This window comes from Mirounga angustirostris, unplaced genomic scaffold, assembly GCF_029215605.1.
Source record: "Mirounga angustirostris isolate CCGP_5_RB_7025 unplaced genomic scaffold, mMirAng1.0.hap1 SCAF_4, whole genome shotgun sequence".
In the NCBI taxonomy this organism is placed as follows: domain Eukaryota; kingdom Metazoa; phylum Chordata; class Mammalia; order Carnivora; family Phocidae; genus Mirounga; species Mirounga angustirostris.
The window spans coordinates 158,560,711-158,578,949 of NW_026991712.1; the positions used below are offsets into that span (position 1 = coordinate 158,560,711).

The 18,239-nt window shown below is 49.9% G+C and overlaps 1 protein-coding gene across 25 annotated transcripts in view; it reads left to right on the forward strand.

Moving 5' to 3' along the window:
* SCMH1 (Scm polycomb group protein homolog 1) overlaps positions 1 to 18,239 on the forward strand; it is a 176,386-nt gene that overhangs the window by 156,424 nt on the left and 1,723 nt on the right. For 23 of the 25 annotated variants that reach the window (XM_064589342.1, XM_064589343.1, XM_064589340.1 and 20 more), the window contains 2 exons: positions 10,642 to 10,836; positions 17,636 to 17,778. In XM_064589342.1, coding sequence (XP_064445412.1) covers positions 10,642 to 10,836; positions 17,636 to 17,778 — 338 coding nt within the window. The remainder of the gene's footprint in view (positions 1 to 10,641; positions 10,837 to 17,635; positions 17,779 to 18,239) is intronic. The other 2 variants (XM_064589353.1, XM_064589347.1) reach the window with 1 other exon arrangement.

Below are 18,239 nucleotides of genomic sequence, written 5' to 3' on the forward strand. Positions count from 1 at the left end.
GCCAGCCAGGGCCCGGGGCCGGCCCTCACACCTGCCAGCCCGGCACCCACGCTCCAGAGACCTGGCTTTGCGTCCCTCGCCTTGGCCGCGGCGCCCGGGACTCCTTGGTCCCTTCCCGACTCTGCTCTCTCCAGCGTTTTGTCTCCTCTCTCTAGGGTTAACCTTCTGTCCTCTGGATTTTTATCCCTAGAAAACGGTGGTTCACAATTCCCTTTCTGAGCCCCACGCGGCCTGGGGAGCCACCCCGAAGTCACAGCACCCCTCCCCGGGCGAAGCCGGCAGCAAACGCCTAAGGGAACTCTCCCTTGGTGACAGGAAGGTTTAGTCTCAGGCCACAGATTAGGAAATGTGCTCCCCGGTGATTGGCCATCCGCTCTTTCCTTTGGCCCGTGGCCCTAGCTCCTCCAGCGGGCTCGTCTAGCAAGTCAATTGGAGCTGGAAAATCGCTCTCTCAGTTAGCAGAGCAGACCCGTGGAGGCCGCATGGCCTGGCGGGATCAGTGACTAAGCACTTCCGAGAGAGGTTGTGGAGGGAAGGGAACTGAGTGTTGCTCACCTGGAGCCCGGGACCCAGCATGACAGGGAGGGGAGCAGAGCTCGGCCCCACACGTAGCAAGTAGGTCGTGGAGAGAGAGGGGCCTCGTCCTGGGCAGAGGAGCAGAGAGCTGGTGTGGTCAGCGGGCCATGCTGTCCGTCGCTGAGGGAGCCGAAGTCTGAAAGGTGCCCCCTCTGAACTGCCCGAGTCTTGTTCCCATGCTGCCTCCCCCAGCGTCTTTTTATCATTCTCTTAACTCACTCCTGATAAAAGTGCCACTTTTCGAGAAGGTGCCTAGGGAAGTGACTGCTCACCCAGCGCCCCAGCCCTGCCTCCATCTAGACCTCTGCACCCCAGTGAGCATTGCTCCTATGACTTGCGTGCAGGGCAGAAAGACAACCTGAATTTCAAATACTCCTCGGGAGGGCCAGACTGGCCTGGTCCCTGCAGACATGTCTGTGCCCCCTCACTGCTCCATTTCTTGGGAGGGAACTTCTTCTCTAACCTGCTCTCTTGCTTGCTTTCATCATCAGAATCTGAGAAGAGAAAAAAGCGTTCTTAGCATGTTGCACTGGGGGACTGGGCTGGGCACGGTGGCGGTGGGGCAAACAAAGGCAGCTGGTTAAATATCCCTAGCTGTTGGCCTTCAGGAACTCTGAACTGCACTCAGTAATGAAAGTGAGGCTTCCCTGAGCTTCTGCAGGAATGGATACATGAGAGGGGGTCGTGTACACTTAGGCTAGCTGCTAGTCTAGAGAGAGATTTCTCCAAGAACCAGGAACCCAGAATTCTTCAGTGGACTGGCAGCATTAAGAACGAAGAGAATCAAACTAGTAGCAGCGGGCCGAGACTGGCAGGGATGTGCGCACTGGGCCTGCGGTCACGGAGGGAGTTTGGAATTGAGGCCTGAGGTTTCCTGGGAATTCTGTTCCAGTTTGCATTTCTCTGATTCAGCTGCCAGATAGGAGGAAGCAAGCTTTAGCCACTCTGCCCTCTTGCCTCACCAATAAGAGACAAAGACCAGGTTATCACATTCCACCATTGGCTGCCCCTCTTCCTGCCCTCATTTTCAGACGGATTCAGCCAACCCTCTGGGCCTTCCTGTGCTCACTCTCTAACTTCTGTGTCCCATCCTGGGTGCTTAGCAACTTGGCTGCTCTCACCCCAGTTTCTGTTTGCTTCCCTGAAGTGAGCATTCTAATTGTGCCCAGACAAGCCAGAGCTTTGCCTACATTTCTCACTCCTCTGTGCTCCTTCGCTTATCTTTCCCTCCTGCTTACCTGCCTGCCTGCCTTCCTGACTCTTTGCTCCACCTCTGATCATCTGTCATTTCCTGTGCTTTCCTGATTACTTACCCCTGCCTCTGCCAAAGAGTCTGATCTGCACAGGGCTATCTTTTGCTTTGCCCCTTGGATCTGGGGTTTCTCACTCCCACCCTTCTGCCCGGCTACACACTTCTGCTAGTTCAACATCCGAAGCTACCACCTCTCTTATCTAGGTACTTATGGAGCCTTCCCATCCCCTGCCCTGCAGCTTGTCTCCACACTACCCTAGCCCTTAGGGTCTTGGCCTGACGGACCATGCACTTCTGGTATAGCAGATAAGTCATCAAATGCAGATCCCATTAGACTTCCTCATCTGAGATGAGACTTGACTTTTTTCCTCCAGTGTTTTATTTTGAAAAACTTAAAACCTACAGAAAAGTTGTACAGATAGTACAGTGAGCAAGCATGCACTCTTCATCTAGATTTACCACTTCACCTTTTGCAATATTTACTATAACTGTTTTCTAAGTCTGTGTATTTTTATTTACTGAACCATTTGAGAGTTAACTGCAGATGAGAGACTTGATCCTTAATAAACTTCCCTATGTGTCTCCAGGTACACAATACTATTCTCGCACTCAAGAAATTTAACATTAATAAAATCTCCCAGCTGATATATATAGTCCATACCAAGTTTCCCCAGTTGTCCCAATAATGTCGTTTTAGCTGTTTTTTTCCCCTAGTCCAAGATCCAGTGAAGGACCATCCACTACATGTGGTTGTTCTCTCTCTTTACTTCGCTTTTTCTGCATCGGCTTCTCAGACTTCGTTTTCTACCTTCCATGCCATGCCCTGGGCATTTTGGAAAGTGCAGGCTGGCTGTCCGACACTCTGCACCAGCCACTGTACTGGCCTCTGGTGAGCCAGAGGTGAACCGGCTCCATCCCCGCTGGGAAAGCGTGCCCGCGGAGCGGGGGCTGCAAGGACACGTGCGTGTGGGGTGAGCCGGAGTGGCAATGAGCAAGGTGAAAGCAGAGGGCAAGCAGGGTTCCTGGGGGGAGACGGTGTCAGATCAGGGTCGCTTCTTCAGAACTCCCCACGCGCCTGTGTCAGGTGAGAGGCCTGTGAGGGTTCGGTGAGAGCGAGCTCCTTCGGGCCCTCAGAAGTGACAGCGTGAGACAGGAGACGGCTCATTTAGCTGTCCCAGGGACTCTTCCTCTCAGCTGTAACTGAAACCACCCAGCATTCACCTCTGGGTCTGCTGCTTGGGGATTGCCCAGATTCCTCTCTGCTGGAGGAAGAGGTTCATTTGTCCCATGGCAGTAAGTTCCTTGTGCCTGTCTTGCTAGTTACCATCCTGGTCTTCTGAGCTTATAAAGAGGTTCTCCTGCCAAAATCCTAAAATTCACAGGATTAAAGCCAAATAATGGTGAAATCTGTTAGGATGTCCCTTCATCCCCATGCAGGGTTTCCTTATAGAACTGTCAGAGTTCTAAGATGACACAAATGTTCATAATTAATAGAACTGAGTCCGTTCTCCAGTCAGTCAGTCAACCCAGATTTTACTGGCTGCACGACACCAAGTTCTGGTTTAGGCACGGAGGGTTCCACAGTAAACAGGAGTCCAGGTCCTTACACCCAGAGTTCACAGCCTGGTAAAGAAGAGGAACAAATAAGCAAACAGTTCATTTGTGGTGATATGTACTTTCATAGGACAAGTTCAGAGTTCAAAAGTTCAAACCAGATGTCAGGGAAGACTTTCCAGAAAATATATCTAAGTTTCCACCTGAAGCAGCAGGATAACCCGGTGAAGATGCCACAGACCCAAGATGATGGAGGAAGGGAGTGATGAAGAATGCTCCAGTTGACTGACTAGCATTTGAGACCGTGAGGGACAGAGGATCAGAGGAACCAGATGTCTGGCACAGCTGAGATCCGCGGTGGCAGGGAGGCTTGTGGAGACAGTGGCCCAGTCGGAAAAGCTAACTGACCACGTTAGTGGCTTTATGTCACTGAGCAGCGAGGACCCAGGGAAGGAACATAGTCAGGCCTGTGCTTCAGAGAGGTGGCTCAGGATCCTGTGTGGGAGATCGGATTGGTGTGGAGTGACACAGTAGGCAGGGAGACTAGCTGGAGGTTTGTGTAGGACTCTGTGAGTCCTCTTAGATTTGGGGATAATCCTTTCCTTCAGTATCCAAATCTAAATAACATAAAATGAATCTCCACCCCACATAATTCAGACTAGGTTTCCTGCTCTGACTCAGTTCTTATCCCCTCTTTCCCTGACCACTCTCCTAGCTGACAGTCTCTCCCTAAGCTGCTTTGCCCCAAACATTTGATCCAGTTCCTCAGCCCTCATTTCCCTAAGGAAAAAACGAATGCAAAGCCGTTGAATGTAATAAACTTATAATGAAGTTTTTTTTGGGGGGGGAGGGGGAGGCAGAATTGCCACAAAGAACAGAAAGCATTTTAACATTTTTGTTTTATCTTAATGTTTATCAGTGGGGTGCCTGGGTGGCTCAGTCGATTAAGCGTCTCTTGATTTCGGCTCAGGTCATGATCTCCAGGTCGTGCGTGGGATCCAGCCCTGCATCAGGCTCCACTCTCAGCAGGGAGTCTGCTGGAGACTCTCCCTCTCCCTCTCCCCTCCTCCCCCGCCATTTGTGCTCGCATGCGCTTTCTCCCTCTCTCTTAAAAAAAACAACTTTGTGTTAATGTTTATCAGCTGTTACAGGATATATCTTAACTGGCCTCTTTAACCTTAGGCCTCAGCCTGCTGCCATTTCTGGGACCCACGCTGAGTTTGGGGGATATTCCTCTCTGTTCTCTATTCCTTCTATCCCATACCTCCTTCTTTTCCAGCTACCAGCAGGCAACTCCAAATTACTTTATCATGTAAAATAATTTCATTTCCTTTGGTCTCAGCTTTCCCCAGTCTTATCTTTCATAACCAAAATTATATAAATATAGCAATATAATTATGTAAATGAAGAAATCATGTAGCCCACCCAGATCTACACTTTCAACAACTCAGAGAACAAAGACCGACGCTATTGGTGGGGCGATTTGTGCCATCTTTCCTGTGTTTTTTTCCTGCCTTCCTGTGGATTAATCCAGCTTTTTTATTATTTTGTTCTATTTCCTTGTTGGCTTATTAGCTGTAACTCTTTATTTTAGTCATTGCTTTAGTTTATATTATACATTTTTTACATATCACTATCTACCTTAAAACCATAATCATATCCCTTTACATACCGTGTAAGAACCTTACGCCAGCGTGCTTGCACTTCCCACCTCCTGGCCTTTGTGCTATTGTCACTGTATATTTTACTGCTCCGTATATTTTTAAATAGGTGATTATCTTTTTTTTTTGTGGAGAGAGAGGGAGAGAGGTGGGGAGGCAGGGCAGGAGGAGAGGGAGAGAGAAAATCCCAGTGCGGGGCTCTGTCTCACAACCCAAAGACCACAACCCAAACCGAAATCAAGAGTCAGTCACCTAACTGACTAAGTCACCCAGGTGCCCCAATAGGTAATTAATTATCTTTTGAAGACTTTTTTAACATAAAAAATATTCTTTTAATAAGAAAGAAAAGATTCTTTTTTATTCACCCTTCATAGTTATCATTTCTGGTACTCTTCATTTTTTCAGTGTAGAGCCAGAGTTTCAGATCCCCTTCCTGCCTGAAGGACTTTACCCTTAGCATTTCTCCTTTTTATGGTCTACTGGACACAAATTCTTTCAGCTTTTGTATCTTTGAAAAAGTCTTTTTTTAACCTTTGCTTTTGAAAGATACTTTTGCTGAGTTTAGAATTGACTTTCTTGTCGTTCAGCACTTTTTAAAAGATGTCACTCCATTGTTTTCTGGTTTGCATTTTCTCGATGAGAAGTTGCTGTCATTCTTCTGTTTGGTTGCGTGGTCTTTTTTTTTTTTTCTGGATGCTTTTAAGGTCTTCTGTTTATTATTGGTTTTTAGCAATTTGATTATGCTATGCTTTGGTGAGGTTTTCTTCATGCCTCTTGTGCTTGGAGTCCACTCAGCTTCTTGGACATGTGGGTTTACAGTTTTTATCAAATTCGAAAAAATCTCTACCATTCTTTCTCCATGTATATTTTCTGTCACCTCTCCTTTGGAGACTCCAGTTAGACATATATGAATCTTCTCGAAGTTTTCCCACAGTTTAACTATGCTTTTAAAAAAATTTTTAGCCTTTTGTTCTGTGTTTTATTTTGGATAAATTCTATTGCTATGTTTAAGTTAGCTAATCTTTTCTTCTACAGTTTCTGATCTACTCTTAATCCATCTCAATGTATTCATCTCAGACATTGTGTTTTCATTTCTAGAAGTTTGACCTGGGTCTTTTTATATCTTTAGCATTTCTGCTTAGCTTGCATAGTCTTCGCTCGGCCTTCTTGAGCTTTTGAAATATAGTTATAAACACCTCTCCAGTGCTCTGGTCCATGAACTGTAGCTCCCTCGACCTACCCAGACTCAGCTCCATCTCCTCAGCTCCGGGAGCTCACTGGGCTCTGTCTGATCTTCCCCTCCGTACCCCGTCGCCTGGGGACTCCAGACAGTGAACTGAGAGCAAGCCTAGGGCTCACCTTGTTTGTTCTCCCTTTTCAGGAATCACTGTCCTGCACTGCCTGATGCCCAATGTCTAAAAACTGTTATTCATGTATCTTGTCTTTTGTTTTTAGTTGTTTCAAGCAGTCAGATGTATCTAGTCCTTGCTACTCCACCTTAGCTGGCAGTGGAAATCCAAAATGTATCCTGAATCCATGTCCGTCAAATCATCTCTACTGCCTTTGTCATTATCCTCTCTCTCCTGGCCTGAGAGGTCCTTTCTGGCCTACCTGGTCTCCTTACTACCTCTCTTGTTCTTCTCTGCTCCATTTTCTACTTAAGAGCCCAAATGGTATTCTTCGGACATAAATGAGATTATGGCGCTCCCCCACCTAAAACTCTGTAGTGGCTTTCTTAGAAAAGCCAGGTGTTTTTGCAGTATTCTGCATGATCTGGTCCTTGTCTACCTCTCCAAACTCATCTCTTCCTTCCGTACATTTTAGCTACACTGTTTTTCCTCATTTCCCCAAATAACTCCAAGCTGTTTTCTACCTCAGGATCTTTCTGCAGGCGACCAGGCAGCAGCACTTAGCCATTGCACCAGGGGACCTACAGCAGATCCTTTCCATGATTAGGTTCTACCCAAGCCAAGTCAGCTCCTTGGTTCTTCCCACAGAATTTTCTGTGGGTGAGGGGGCATACTGGGTCATGCTCCTATCCTTTGCAATTTTTCTTAGAGACCGAATGTTTAGATAATGCTTGGGATTCATTAGGGCCACCAATGAACCCTAAATAGCACACCTCCACTTGGACTCTTCTTCAGACCACAGCTTTTAAACATCAAGTTGTCAGAGACACTTCTCAAGGTCTCCTTATCCACTCCCCTTGTTATTTTTTGTCTTAATACCTATTCCTTTGCTTAGTAATTTTTGCAGTAGCTTCTCATTTTTTTATAAGCTTGTACTTGTCATCCTTCCCACTAGATTAGTTATTCCATGAGAGGAGGGACAATATCTGGTTTTTTCCTCATTCTCAGTATCCATCACCCTGTCCTATAGCAAGTATTTGACAATATTTGTTGAATGAAAGTGTAGTAGAGGATGTGGGACATGTAGTTCAGAGAAGGATTTTTTTTAATGAAACAGACTTAAGCATACATAAGAACTGTGCTAGTCTCTAGGTTCTGTGTTGGCGGAAGAATTTTCTTAGTTACATAGACTAGTTTCCTTCATTCGTTTCACCCCAGGAAGGGGAAAGCATGGTTGTGAGCGCAGAGTCCTTGAATCTCAGAAGTGGAAAGTACTCTAGAGATAATCTAGTGTCTAGCCCAGCAGACAAGGATGGTCATCTGACTTCTGCTTAAGTACTCCCAATGACAGGTTGCTCACTATCACCTTTGGCAGTCGATTTTGTTGGACACTTGTGATTGTTAAAATGCCCTCCCTTTTGAGCCAAAAATCTGTCTTCTTATTGCTTCTGCCCTCTCTTTTACTCTCTGCCTTTCAAAAGACCCAATCTACGATCCAGTTCTCTTCCTTTCCCATGACTGCCCTTAGGGTATTTGTCTCCCCTGACTTTTCTCCATACTGTACATTCCCAGGCGCTTTCTCCGTTGCAGGATTTCTAGCCTTATCCCCACCAGTCTTGCCATCCTCCCCTGGGAACTCTAGTTTTTAAGGTAGCCTTGCAAGGTGATACTCAGAGAAAATCTGCTTCTCCCTGAAAATCAGTGCGTAAGGAAAGGTCCTTGCCTGTCTGTTTACCTCTGCGTTCCCCCACCCTAGCATAGCAGCTAGTACACAAATGTGTGTTCAGTGAAGGAGTGAGCTCCCTCTCATGCTGACTGTTCTCGTGTCTCTAGCACATCCACAGCAAATTTCATTTAAATGGATGTTTAAATGTGAGGTTAAACATCTTTTTACAGACTGCCAAACTGAATCCCAGAAAAAAGGCAGTGATCACTGACCAGTGTGGTCTATCAGAAATAGAACTCCAATCTTTCAGCCCTAACTTCTGACCCCTGGGCCAGTGGTTGCAAAGTTTCTTTAGTTTTAGCAGCAGGCCTCCTTGTTGCAAAGGTAAGATTATATGAAAACTCTGGGGTATAGAAGTGAAAACCAGAGCTGTTCTGCTAAAGCTGGGATGAGCCCCGAGCCCTACTCACTTGGCCTCCCTGTGGAGGCCACAGGGGCGCCATGGAGCCCAGCGGGAAAGCACCCCAGTCTCCTACACTGCCCTCGTCTTACCGAAGCAGCCCGGGCCTTGTCTGATCGGCCGTAAGGGCGCTAGGACCTGCTGCAGCACTGGGCATGATGCTGCATCTCTTTAGGAGAGATGGGATGCCATTGCCAGTCCAGGTGCCTCCCCTCCAGATTGCCAGGCCCCTCAACTCAGACTCCCTGTCTCAGCTGCCTTTCCTAGCATCGCTGAGGGGACGACACGCTGACTTGCATCAGCAGCCAGGGAGCCCCTGGTGCTGTCACAGTTATTCTTCACGTCTGTGAGCTCAGGTGAGGCAAGCGGTACTATCCCTAGTGTTTGCCAGGTAAAATGAGGTCCAGAAAGGTGAGGTCGCCCTGCCAGTGCATGCAGAAATCAGCTTTTTCTTGAGTTACTGCAGAGGACTTGGGTTTGCCCTCTAACTCTGAGTGAAGAAGAAATAAAATGACAACTCCCCACCTTGGTAAAGTCCATCCCATTCCATCTTCACATGTGATGTTCTCAGCAAGACAGAGGGTGATTTTTTCCCCCATTTTACAGATGAGGGAGCTGGTGCTGAGAAAACAGACAACTTGCCTGGGATCAAACACCTAGTGAAAGGCAAGAGCTCAGGCCTAGAACGCAGGCCTCCTGTCTGCTGCCTCGAGAGCCTGTTCTGGTCTCAAAAGTGGGACGCTGCTCACTGGAATCTGAAAGCTCATCTGCTAAAAGGGGTGGGCTGTGGCTCAGGTGCCCAGAGCTGCTCCCTTCAGAACCATTTCTGGGGAAGGGTTTCATCAGTCCCACTCCCTAAGAGAAGGGCCAATAGCTGTCTCCACTAGACTTGCCTTTACACCCTTGGTTACCAAGCAAGTTCAGGTGAGTATTAGAAAGGAGTCTTAGGGGGCACCTGGGTGGCTCAGTCATAAGCGTCTGCCTTGGGCTCAGGTAGTGGTCCCAGGGTCCCTGCATCGGGCTCCCTGCTCAGCAGGAGGCCTGCTTCTCCCTCTCCCACTCCCCCTGCTTGTGTTCCTTCTCTCGCTGTGTCTCTCTCTGTCAAATAAATAAATAAAATCTTTAAAAAAAGAAAAGAAAGGAATCCTAAAATCCTAAACCATCTGGCCACGGAGGTCTTACTGTGTGCCAGAGAGTGTGCTTGACTGTAGTGTTGATCACAGACCCTAAGTGAGTCCCATCATTACCTAAACAGCTGACCTCTAAGAACAACCACGAAGGACGGTGGTGTGGCCCAGGAGCCAAGGTGCCCTCCACCGGCAGAGATGCTGTGACCAGGGCTGGGGAACTGACCCGGTGCGGGCAGAGCCCAGTCATGAGAGGGAGCCTGCCTCAGGTTCTGGAGTGTTCTATCAGGGGCTGCCTGGTGTGGGGCCTCAGAAGACAGGGGTGTCCCGGGTTCTAACTGAGGACAGTGTGGTTCCTGGAGAAGCACCTTGCCTACTGAGCGCCAGAGCTGAGTTCTAACTCCGAGTCTGGTGTCCACGGCCCCGCTCTCACCACTGTACAAGCCCGGCTTCCTTGGGGCATTTCTGTTGAATGAGGCAAATACGAAAGGAGGGAGGGAACATAGGAGCAGACCCTTCAGAGACAGGCCTTTAGCCAGACACTGAAGAGAATTTCTGAAATGTCCTGCTGGCTGAGGGGGTCACCCTCTAAAGGACCCTCATCTAAGCAAGTGTATCTCTTCTCCAGCACCCCCGTCCCCTGGGCTGGCACCTCGTGTACAGGGAAGCAGCCTCTTCCTAAAATAGCTCTTTGTTTTAAGGTGCTCCTTAGCCAGAAAAAGCAAAAGACATCCAGACCAGAGGAAACCTCAAAGACTATCTAGTCTAAAAGGAAGAGTCTCTGGGGAGATCCAGGCCCAGGGAGGGGCACGGGGCTTGACCAAGGCCACCTAGTAAAAGCGAGGACCATGACTGGTACACAGGCCTCCTGAGACACAGCCAGGGCTCTCTGCTTTGCTGCCTCGTGCCCCATCCGAACAGGTACCTGGGCGGCCAGCGCCCTGGCGGTCCTTCCAGCCTAGCTCCTGCGCTAGCTGCAGTTTCACTCCTTTCCAGGTGAAGGCCTTGCCCTGGGGGACCGTCTGACCCGGTCTTTGGAGCCACCCTCAGACTCAATGGATTCGACCTTGAATCCCACCAACCTCGTCAGCAGCTCCCAAAACCTTCGAACCCACGGGTACCGGCCTCTGGTTCCGTCCTGCGGCCTCCCGCTGGGTACCTCCTCAGCTGTGCGCAGGCTGTGCTCCAGGGGTAAGCTTACCCAGGTTCTCCCACCCTCCCTCTCTCTCTCCTTCCCTCCTCAGTCAGCTCCGCTTGCCCCCTGCCTGGGAGTTGGACTGCAGTCTAGACTTAGATTTGTGTCTGGCTAGGCACCCAAGAGGCAAATGAAGCTCTGGGGTCGGCTCGAGAATAGTGGAAACTGAGAGCCAAAGGCCCAGAGCCAAAGGGACAGGGAAGGACACACCAGTCTTTATTAGCCATTTATTTGAACACCACCTGCGTTTGGCACGCGGAGGCAAAAATCAGTCACTCCTTGCCCTCAGGGAGCTCACAGTCCTATGGGAGAGAGAAACACTTCAACACATAATTGTAAACTGTCATCTTGGATGGTTTGGGTGGCATGAAAACGGCAAGAAGGAACACCCAACCCAAGCTTGGGGTCCAGGGGAAGCTTCCTTGAGGAAGCGACACCCTGTCTGCAATTCAAAAGCTTGACCATATGAGTGGCAATATCGGAGATCATAGTGGAGGGAGAGCTCTCCAGGAAGAGAGCACGGCTGGAAAAAGGGCAAAGATAAGAACTAGTACAGATGGTGTGCATGGAACTGCATGTACTTTGCTGTTGCTGACTTTGCTATTGCTGAACATAAAATGTCGTACTGGGACTTCAAACAGAATAGCCTGGAAAGGTCAGGGGCTACTTCACAGATGACCCAAATGCCATGGTAGAGTTTGGAGTGGATCCTGCAGGCATTGTGAAGCTGCTGAAGGCTTTTAATTAGAGGTGAGACCTAAACAAGTGTGTGTTTTGAGTAGATCATTGACTACTGTGTTGAGGATGCATCTGAGGAAGGACAGACCAGAGAGACCAGTTAGGAGGTTGTAGAGTGGGCTAAACCAGAACAGATAAAGGCCTGGATTGGGTTAGTGGTAGAGGTTTGTAGAAGAGTGAATCAGTTAAAAAACTATTCATGAGGCAAATTTAATCAGATTTGAGGATTGTGAGACAGAAGGGAGCAGGAATGTCTCCTCAGTCTCTAGGTGGAGTGGTAGGGGAGATGGTAATACCATTCGCTGAGAGAGGGGACCAACCATAGAAGAGAAAGAAGGGCAAGGAGACCCTGGGCCATCTAGGTGATACGCAGCAGGCACTGGCTCTGCAGGGCTGATTGTCAGGGAAGAGGACTGAGCTGAAGATAAACATTTGGGAGTCATCAGCATATAGATGGTAGTTGAAGCTATAGGCTGAATGACCAGGAGTGTATGTGTAGAAGGAAAAGAACAATTGACCAAAGATGGAGTCCTGGGGACCAACAAAGTTCAGGAGGTGGGAACAGGAAGAGGATCCCAGAAGGAGACAAAGCAGGAGTCAAATGTGAGGAAAAACAGAATCTGATATTGTGGTGGCCAGGATTACAGAGAGTATTTTAAGGAGAGTGCAGCACAACAGAGGTTTGGTAAAATGAGGACTGACGACTCTCTGTGGGATGTGGTGAATAGTGGGTAACTGATCACCTCAGCCAGAGCAGCTTCGGTGGAGGTGGAGGGTGATGAGGACAGACTGCGTGGTGGGGTATCAGGGAGGGTTTGAGAAAAAGAAAACTAGTGACCTTCAAAAGAAGGTCTTCAAGAGTAGGAGCACACTGGGCGTGTTTATCGGCAGACAAGTTGAGCCTTCCGAGAAGAAGAGATGAAGACTGTCGGGGAGAGGTGAGAGTAAGGTGCGGCTGTGGTGGGAAGGGTTACGATCCGGGGCACAGAAAGATGGATCCGTCTTAAGGCTTGTTCTCTGAGACTTCAGGGAAGATTGACGGTGGCCATGAGTGAAAGGAGAGAGGGCCGAGTAGGGGAAGGGCGTAGGGGTGCTCCCAGAGTGGACTGGTCAAGAGAAGGTGGGGAAATGGCGCGAGGAGAAGGCCCAGCTGTGCTTGGAGACTAGTTTGCCAGTCTGCAAGAGATGTGGTTTTCTTCTGTGGTTCTCAGAAACCTAGATGTGGGGTGAGAAAAGACTGTCTGAGAATTAAAGTTTTCTGTTGAGCTAAAAGGGCAAGAGGGCCAGGGCTGGGGGAGCATGCGAAGGAGCGATGGAGCTGGGGGGACAGCCGTTTAGATCATCAGCACTGGATTTGGGCAGGGCGGGGAAGAAGCAAGGCTGAAGGATGGGGGAGATTGTAAGTCTGATGTGCTAAATCTCTCTTTGCGGTGATGGGTTTAGTGGACTCACGTCCAGGGCAGTTGCTGAGATGGGAGGTTGGGGTTAGAGAAAGGGATGTTTACATTTCTGAAGTGGATTTGTTCCAAGTGATGGCAAGAAGCAGACAGTGGCCTTGGCAGGAGGTATTTGAAGTAGAGTGGAGGTGAAGGTCGCTGGAGGCTGGTGGCTGACTGGTGTGTGGCTCTGAGGATAATGACAGGACGTGGCTGGAGCACAAAGCAGTGACCGACGTACCAAACGGTCTTCATTTAACAAGGGGTAGAAGCCCAGAGGTCTGTAGGCAGCGGTGATCAGCAGAAGCAGATGGCTGGGGACATATTTGGCCTCTGAAGAACAGGAGCTCTCGTAGGAGAATGGCCTAAAAGCAGCCATGGAGAGACAGGAGAATGCCACCTCCGCAGCCCGCCGTGGCCTCCCCCAGCCCCAGGCTGTGGAAGGGGAAGAAGAGTCCATTGACAAGGCCTGCAGTGGAGAGAGACCTTGGGAGAGACGGTTTTCAGGGAGACTGAGCAGGAGGAGGGGGTGGGAAGAGGCCGGGATACCCCTCCCCGGCCCTCACCCCAGCAAGGCAGCGTGGGGCGGTCGGGAGCTCTGCCGTCCGGACAGAGCTGCGAGTTGATTCCCTGCCTCAAGTCTCCTCTCACCTCTCAGGCCCCCACACTCCCCTTGTGCACAGGGGGCGTGGTGATATTGGCCTGAGGTTTTCACAGGAGTGTGACAAGGCTCAGATGGAAGCAAGGATAGGGGATCATTTGGGAAGCTGAGTCATTCCCCAGGTATGAGGGCGTTACTGTCCCTGTCCTGTCTCCCAGGGCCCTCTCTGTTAGGAGTGCTTCTTGACTGCTGCCTCGTGCGGCGCTGGCCTCAGGGCCGCTCTTGTCTCCGGGGCACCTCCGTTCTCCCTCTGGAATGCGTGGGTCTGTTGGCCAGGTCCTGGTCTAAATCTCTTTTGACCCTGAAGAACCTCATAAGGCTACGAAGGATTCTGTCTGTTTGGCACTAGAATTGTTTCGCTCAAAGTATTCAGCTGTTGAGTCTGTCCTCTCTTATTTCATTAATGGAGGATGAGTGGGCATTAGTTTGTTAGTCTGGCCTCCTGCCTTAGATGCGCCTCACCTGCCTTAGTCATTCTCGGACTGAGACCCTCGCCTTCCTTGAGGAGTAACCACCAGCTGCCCTCATCGGACGGTCGGGGAGAGTCTTGGTATAGACTGTGTGCAGAAACAGAGATAGGAAAAGTCAGACTCAGGGCACTAACTTGTCTTCTTCCTAGCTGTGTGATCCTGGGAAAGTCACCTCACTTCTCTGGGCCTCAGTTCCCTCATCTCTCAACCGAAGATGATGCTACTTCCTTAGATGGCTGGTTGCTCCTGTCTGTATGCCTACGAAAGCAGAAGGGTGTACTCTTCAGCTATCTGTGGCAAAGGCTAAAAATCTCCATTTCCCTTCACCCTGGGTCCCAGGTCTAAAAGCTGAAGGGCTAAAAATAGAAGGGCTATTTTAAGGGGCAAACAAGCTGACGGGGGCAGGGGTTCCTTTATAATGTTCACATGCCAGAGCCCCCTTCCCCACACTCACTGCCACCTGGTGCGTGCCACAGCCATCTCTTGCTTGGACCATGATAGCAGCAGACTGGTCTCCCTTCTGCCCTCGTCCAGAGTCTAAGTCTGTTATCAACACAGGCTCTGAGAGTGATTCTTTCTGCTGGAAGCTGGTTCAAGTCACTCCTCTGCTCAAAACGGACCTACTGCACAGAAAAGTCAGTGGTTTTTCAGTGGTATATGAGGTCCTCTGTCCGCTGCCCCACCAGGCCCCCCGCCCCGCCACACACCCCCCTCTCAGAAGCTATCCCCTGCCCCTCCCTCCTCGTTCACTCCTCTCTGGCATGCTGGCCTCCTGGCCTCACCTTACACGTGCCAGTCACTCTTCTGCCTCAGGGTCTTTGCTCAAGTGTCACCATTTCAGAGGTGTCTCTCCCGACCTGCCGCCTGCCCTCCTGGGGTGTGTGTTCTAACAGAAGAAAGCTGACAAACTCATAAATATATAGATAGATAGATGATAGATAGATAGATAGATAGATAGATAGATAGATAGATAGATAGATAGATGATAGATAGATATAGATATATAATAGATATGTAGATATAGACATATAAAATATCATCGTGCGTGTGTTTGATTCCTAGCTCCCCTGGGTCGAGGAAGTGGCTGAGATGGGCCGAGGACACACCCATGAGTGTAGCTTCTCTCTGCTCTCCGTAGTCCCAGCAGCTGTTCTCTGTCAGCGTCACGCTGGACTGTTAGAGCCCAGAAAAGTGGCTGGCTCACAGAGCCCTCTCCAACTTCCTGTCTGCCAGCGCCTCTAAAAAGCCATTGGAATTTCTGTGGCTGTAAGCACCCTGCTTGCTCCAGCAACTTCTCCCCTTATCTGGTCAGTGCCCAGCTCTAAGTCCGAGATGTAACACGCTGGAGTCTCTTCCCCAGGAGCAGGGCTGGGCCAAGCCAAGCGTGCTTCGGCTTTCAGACCTGGGACCCAGGGTGAAGGGAAATGGAGGAGGTTTTTAGCCTTTGCCACAGATAGCTGAAGAGTACCCCCTTCTGCTTTCGTAGGTGTGTTTCAGCTCACCCCTCGGCTGTGCACCTGGCATCTCCTGAGTGGTGAGCATACAGACAGGAGCAAGGCAAGGTCCCCTGCCTCGAGACAGAAGAATACACAAGTAACTAGTGTGTGATCCTTCATTCAGTGAACAAACCTGTTGGAACATCTGTAGCAGACAGGCATCTTTTGCGTGTTGGGGACTGTAAAAGGAAAACCCTGCCCCCCTCCTGGGGTGTCTCCCCTACGCCCAGTACTCTACTCAACAGGACCTCACCCGGACATCAGATGTGCGGCTTCTCCACACCCCAAGCCATTGTGCCACACCCCCTGGGGGGCCGACAACTTAACTCCATCCTGACCCCCTCTGGAGAGAGCGTCACATCCCACCAGCCTGCCCCCCCCCCCCCACACACACACCACTTCAGATGTGACAGTCGAAGGTTTGGGTTGTCACCTGTGCTCCTGACTGGCTGGCAGTCAAGGGTTCCCACGATCCCCTCCTCGGGTTCACTCAGGAAAATGGTCACTTACTAGGTTACCAGCTTTTTACGAAAGGATGTAACTCAGGAACAGCCAGATGGAAGAGCTGCCCAGGGCAAGGCCTGGGGGGGTGGGCACGGGCTTCCACGCCCTGTTCAGGGATGCCGCGCCCCCCACACTTCCGTGTGCTCACCAGCCGGGGGCTCTCTGAAACCCATCCTTTTGTTTTTTTATGGAACCTTTATTATATAGGCACGATTGATGAAGTCATTGGAGACTCTCCTTCCCAGGATGGTTGGCAACCAGCCCCCATCCTCAGGGGCTTTCCAGAAGTCACCTCCTGACCATACTCAGGTGTGGTTGAAAAGGGCTTGTTATAAATAACAAAAGACCCCTTTATTTCTCTCACCATTTGGGAAATTCTAAGAATTTTAGGAGTTCTGTGCCAGAAACAGGACAAAGACCACATATGTATGTTTCTTATTAAAAACCACAATATCACAAGGAAATAGCAGGGCAGAAAATAGGAGAATACAGACAATAAACATAAATACATGAAATTATTTTAGGTAGTGATATGTGCTGGGAAAAGGGAGAGTAATTAGATTGAGAATAGCTCTGTGGGGAATGGAGTACTTTTATAGGAGGTCAGTGAAGGTCTCTGAGGAATTGATATTTGAAATAAATATTGAGAAGGAATCAGATAGGCAAAGCCCTGGGAAAAGAACGGAGGAGATTGAAGGTCAAAGAATAAAGCATAGCCTATTCAAGAAGCAGAAAGAAAGCTAGTGTGTCTGGAGCATGGTGAGGAAGGGGTGGGGGCAGGGGGTTGAGATTCGGTCAAAGGTAGACAGGGCCAGATGATAGAGTACCTTCTAGACCACGCACGGTAAGGAGTTCAGATTTCAGAGAGCCCAGATCCCACAGGGGGAATGGGAGGAACTGTATTTGAGCCAAGATTGAGATAAAAGCTCTAAGCTGAGCACTAAATTAACATTGAGATTCCTGGCAGCCCAAGCAAAACTGCATTCTGCCTCTGTGCATGAGGCTGTCCCAAGGTTAGCTTCTTTCCAGGCCTTGGAAGAGGTACAGGGTATTATCCACCACTTTTTTTCTTCCTAGACCCCAAGGATTTGGCTCTATTCTTGCCCATCTCCCAAAGTCTCTCTAGAAATGGTCCCCAGAGCCAAGGCAAAAGCAGCCTTACCCACCAGGCCCCCACTGAACCCATGTCATCCCCTTACTCATTGTTACCACTGACTCCAGTCCAGGCAGAGCCACAGCCTTACTATGAAATTCTTCTGACCCTCTCCAGAATCAGATCTACTCTTAAAGAACAAAGATTTGACTTGAGAAGAGTCTCAGACCCTGATCCCTTTGTGGAAGAGCCCTTCCCTCCCTCGGCCACCTCCAGTTCTCTGCTTTGGCACTGCTGTGAGCCTTACCAGCAGGGCCATGGGGACATACCAAGGAGAGTGGTGGGGCGGGACAGACCAGTCCCCACCCGTTATAGCAGGTTTCCTCCTGTCCTGCAGGGTCGGACCGATATCTGGAAAGCCGGGATGCCTCTCGACTGAGTGGCCGGGACCCCTCCTCATGGACAGTGGAGGACGTGATGCAGTTTGTCCGGGAAGCTGATCCTCAGCTTGGACCCCACGCTGACCTCTTTCGAAAACACGTAGGTGCCCCTGCCTGATCTCTCCCATGTCCACAGGGAGTCTTGCTTCCGAAACTTGTAGACTCTTAAAGGTCCCTTGAAACTGAGCACAGGAGACACCCTGAAAACAGAGACAGAATCTTGGGTCTCAAGCAGCCCTCGTTGGGCACCGAGTTCAGCCCACTCCTGTAGTGTAGGTCTGACTCGGTCACATGCCTGCTGGGTGCCTGGCTGGTGGGCTCGGGCCCAGGGGAAGGACTCTCCTCTTTTCCTAGATGTGCTTGCTGTCGCATTTGCCTGCCTTGGCCTGAGAATTGGGGGCCTCAGCCCAACTTAGAGTCCCCAGCCAGATGGCTCCTACTCTCCAGCCGCATCAGCCCCCCATCTTGTCCTTGCTCTTCTGTGAACCTCCAGCATCTCTTCAAGTGACCATTTGACTGGGTGGCCAGGCACTGTTTCTGACCCGCCTGTGGTGACCATAC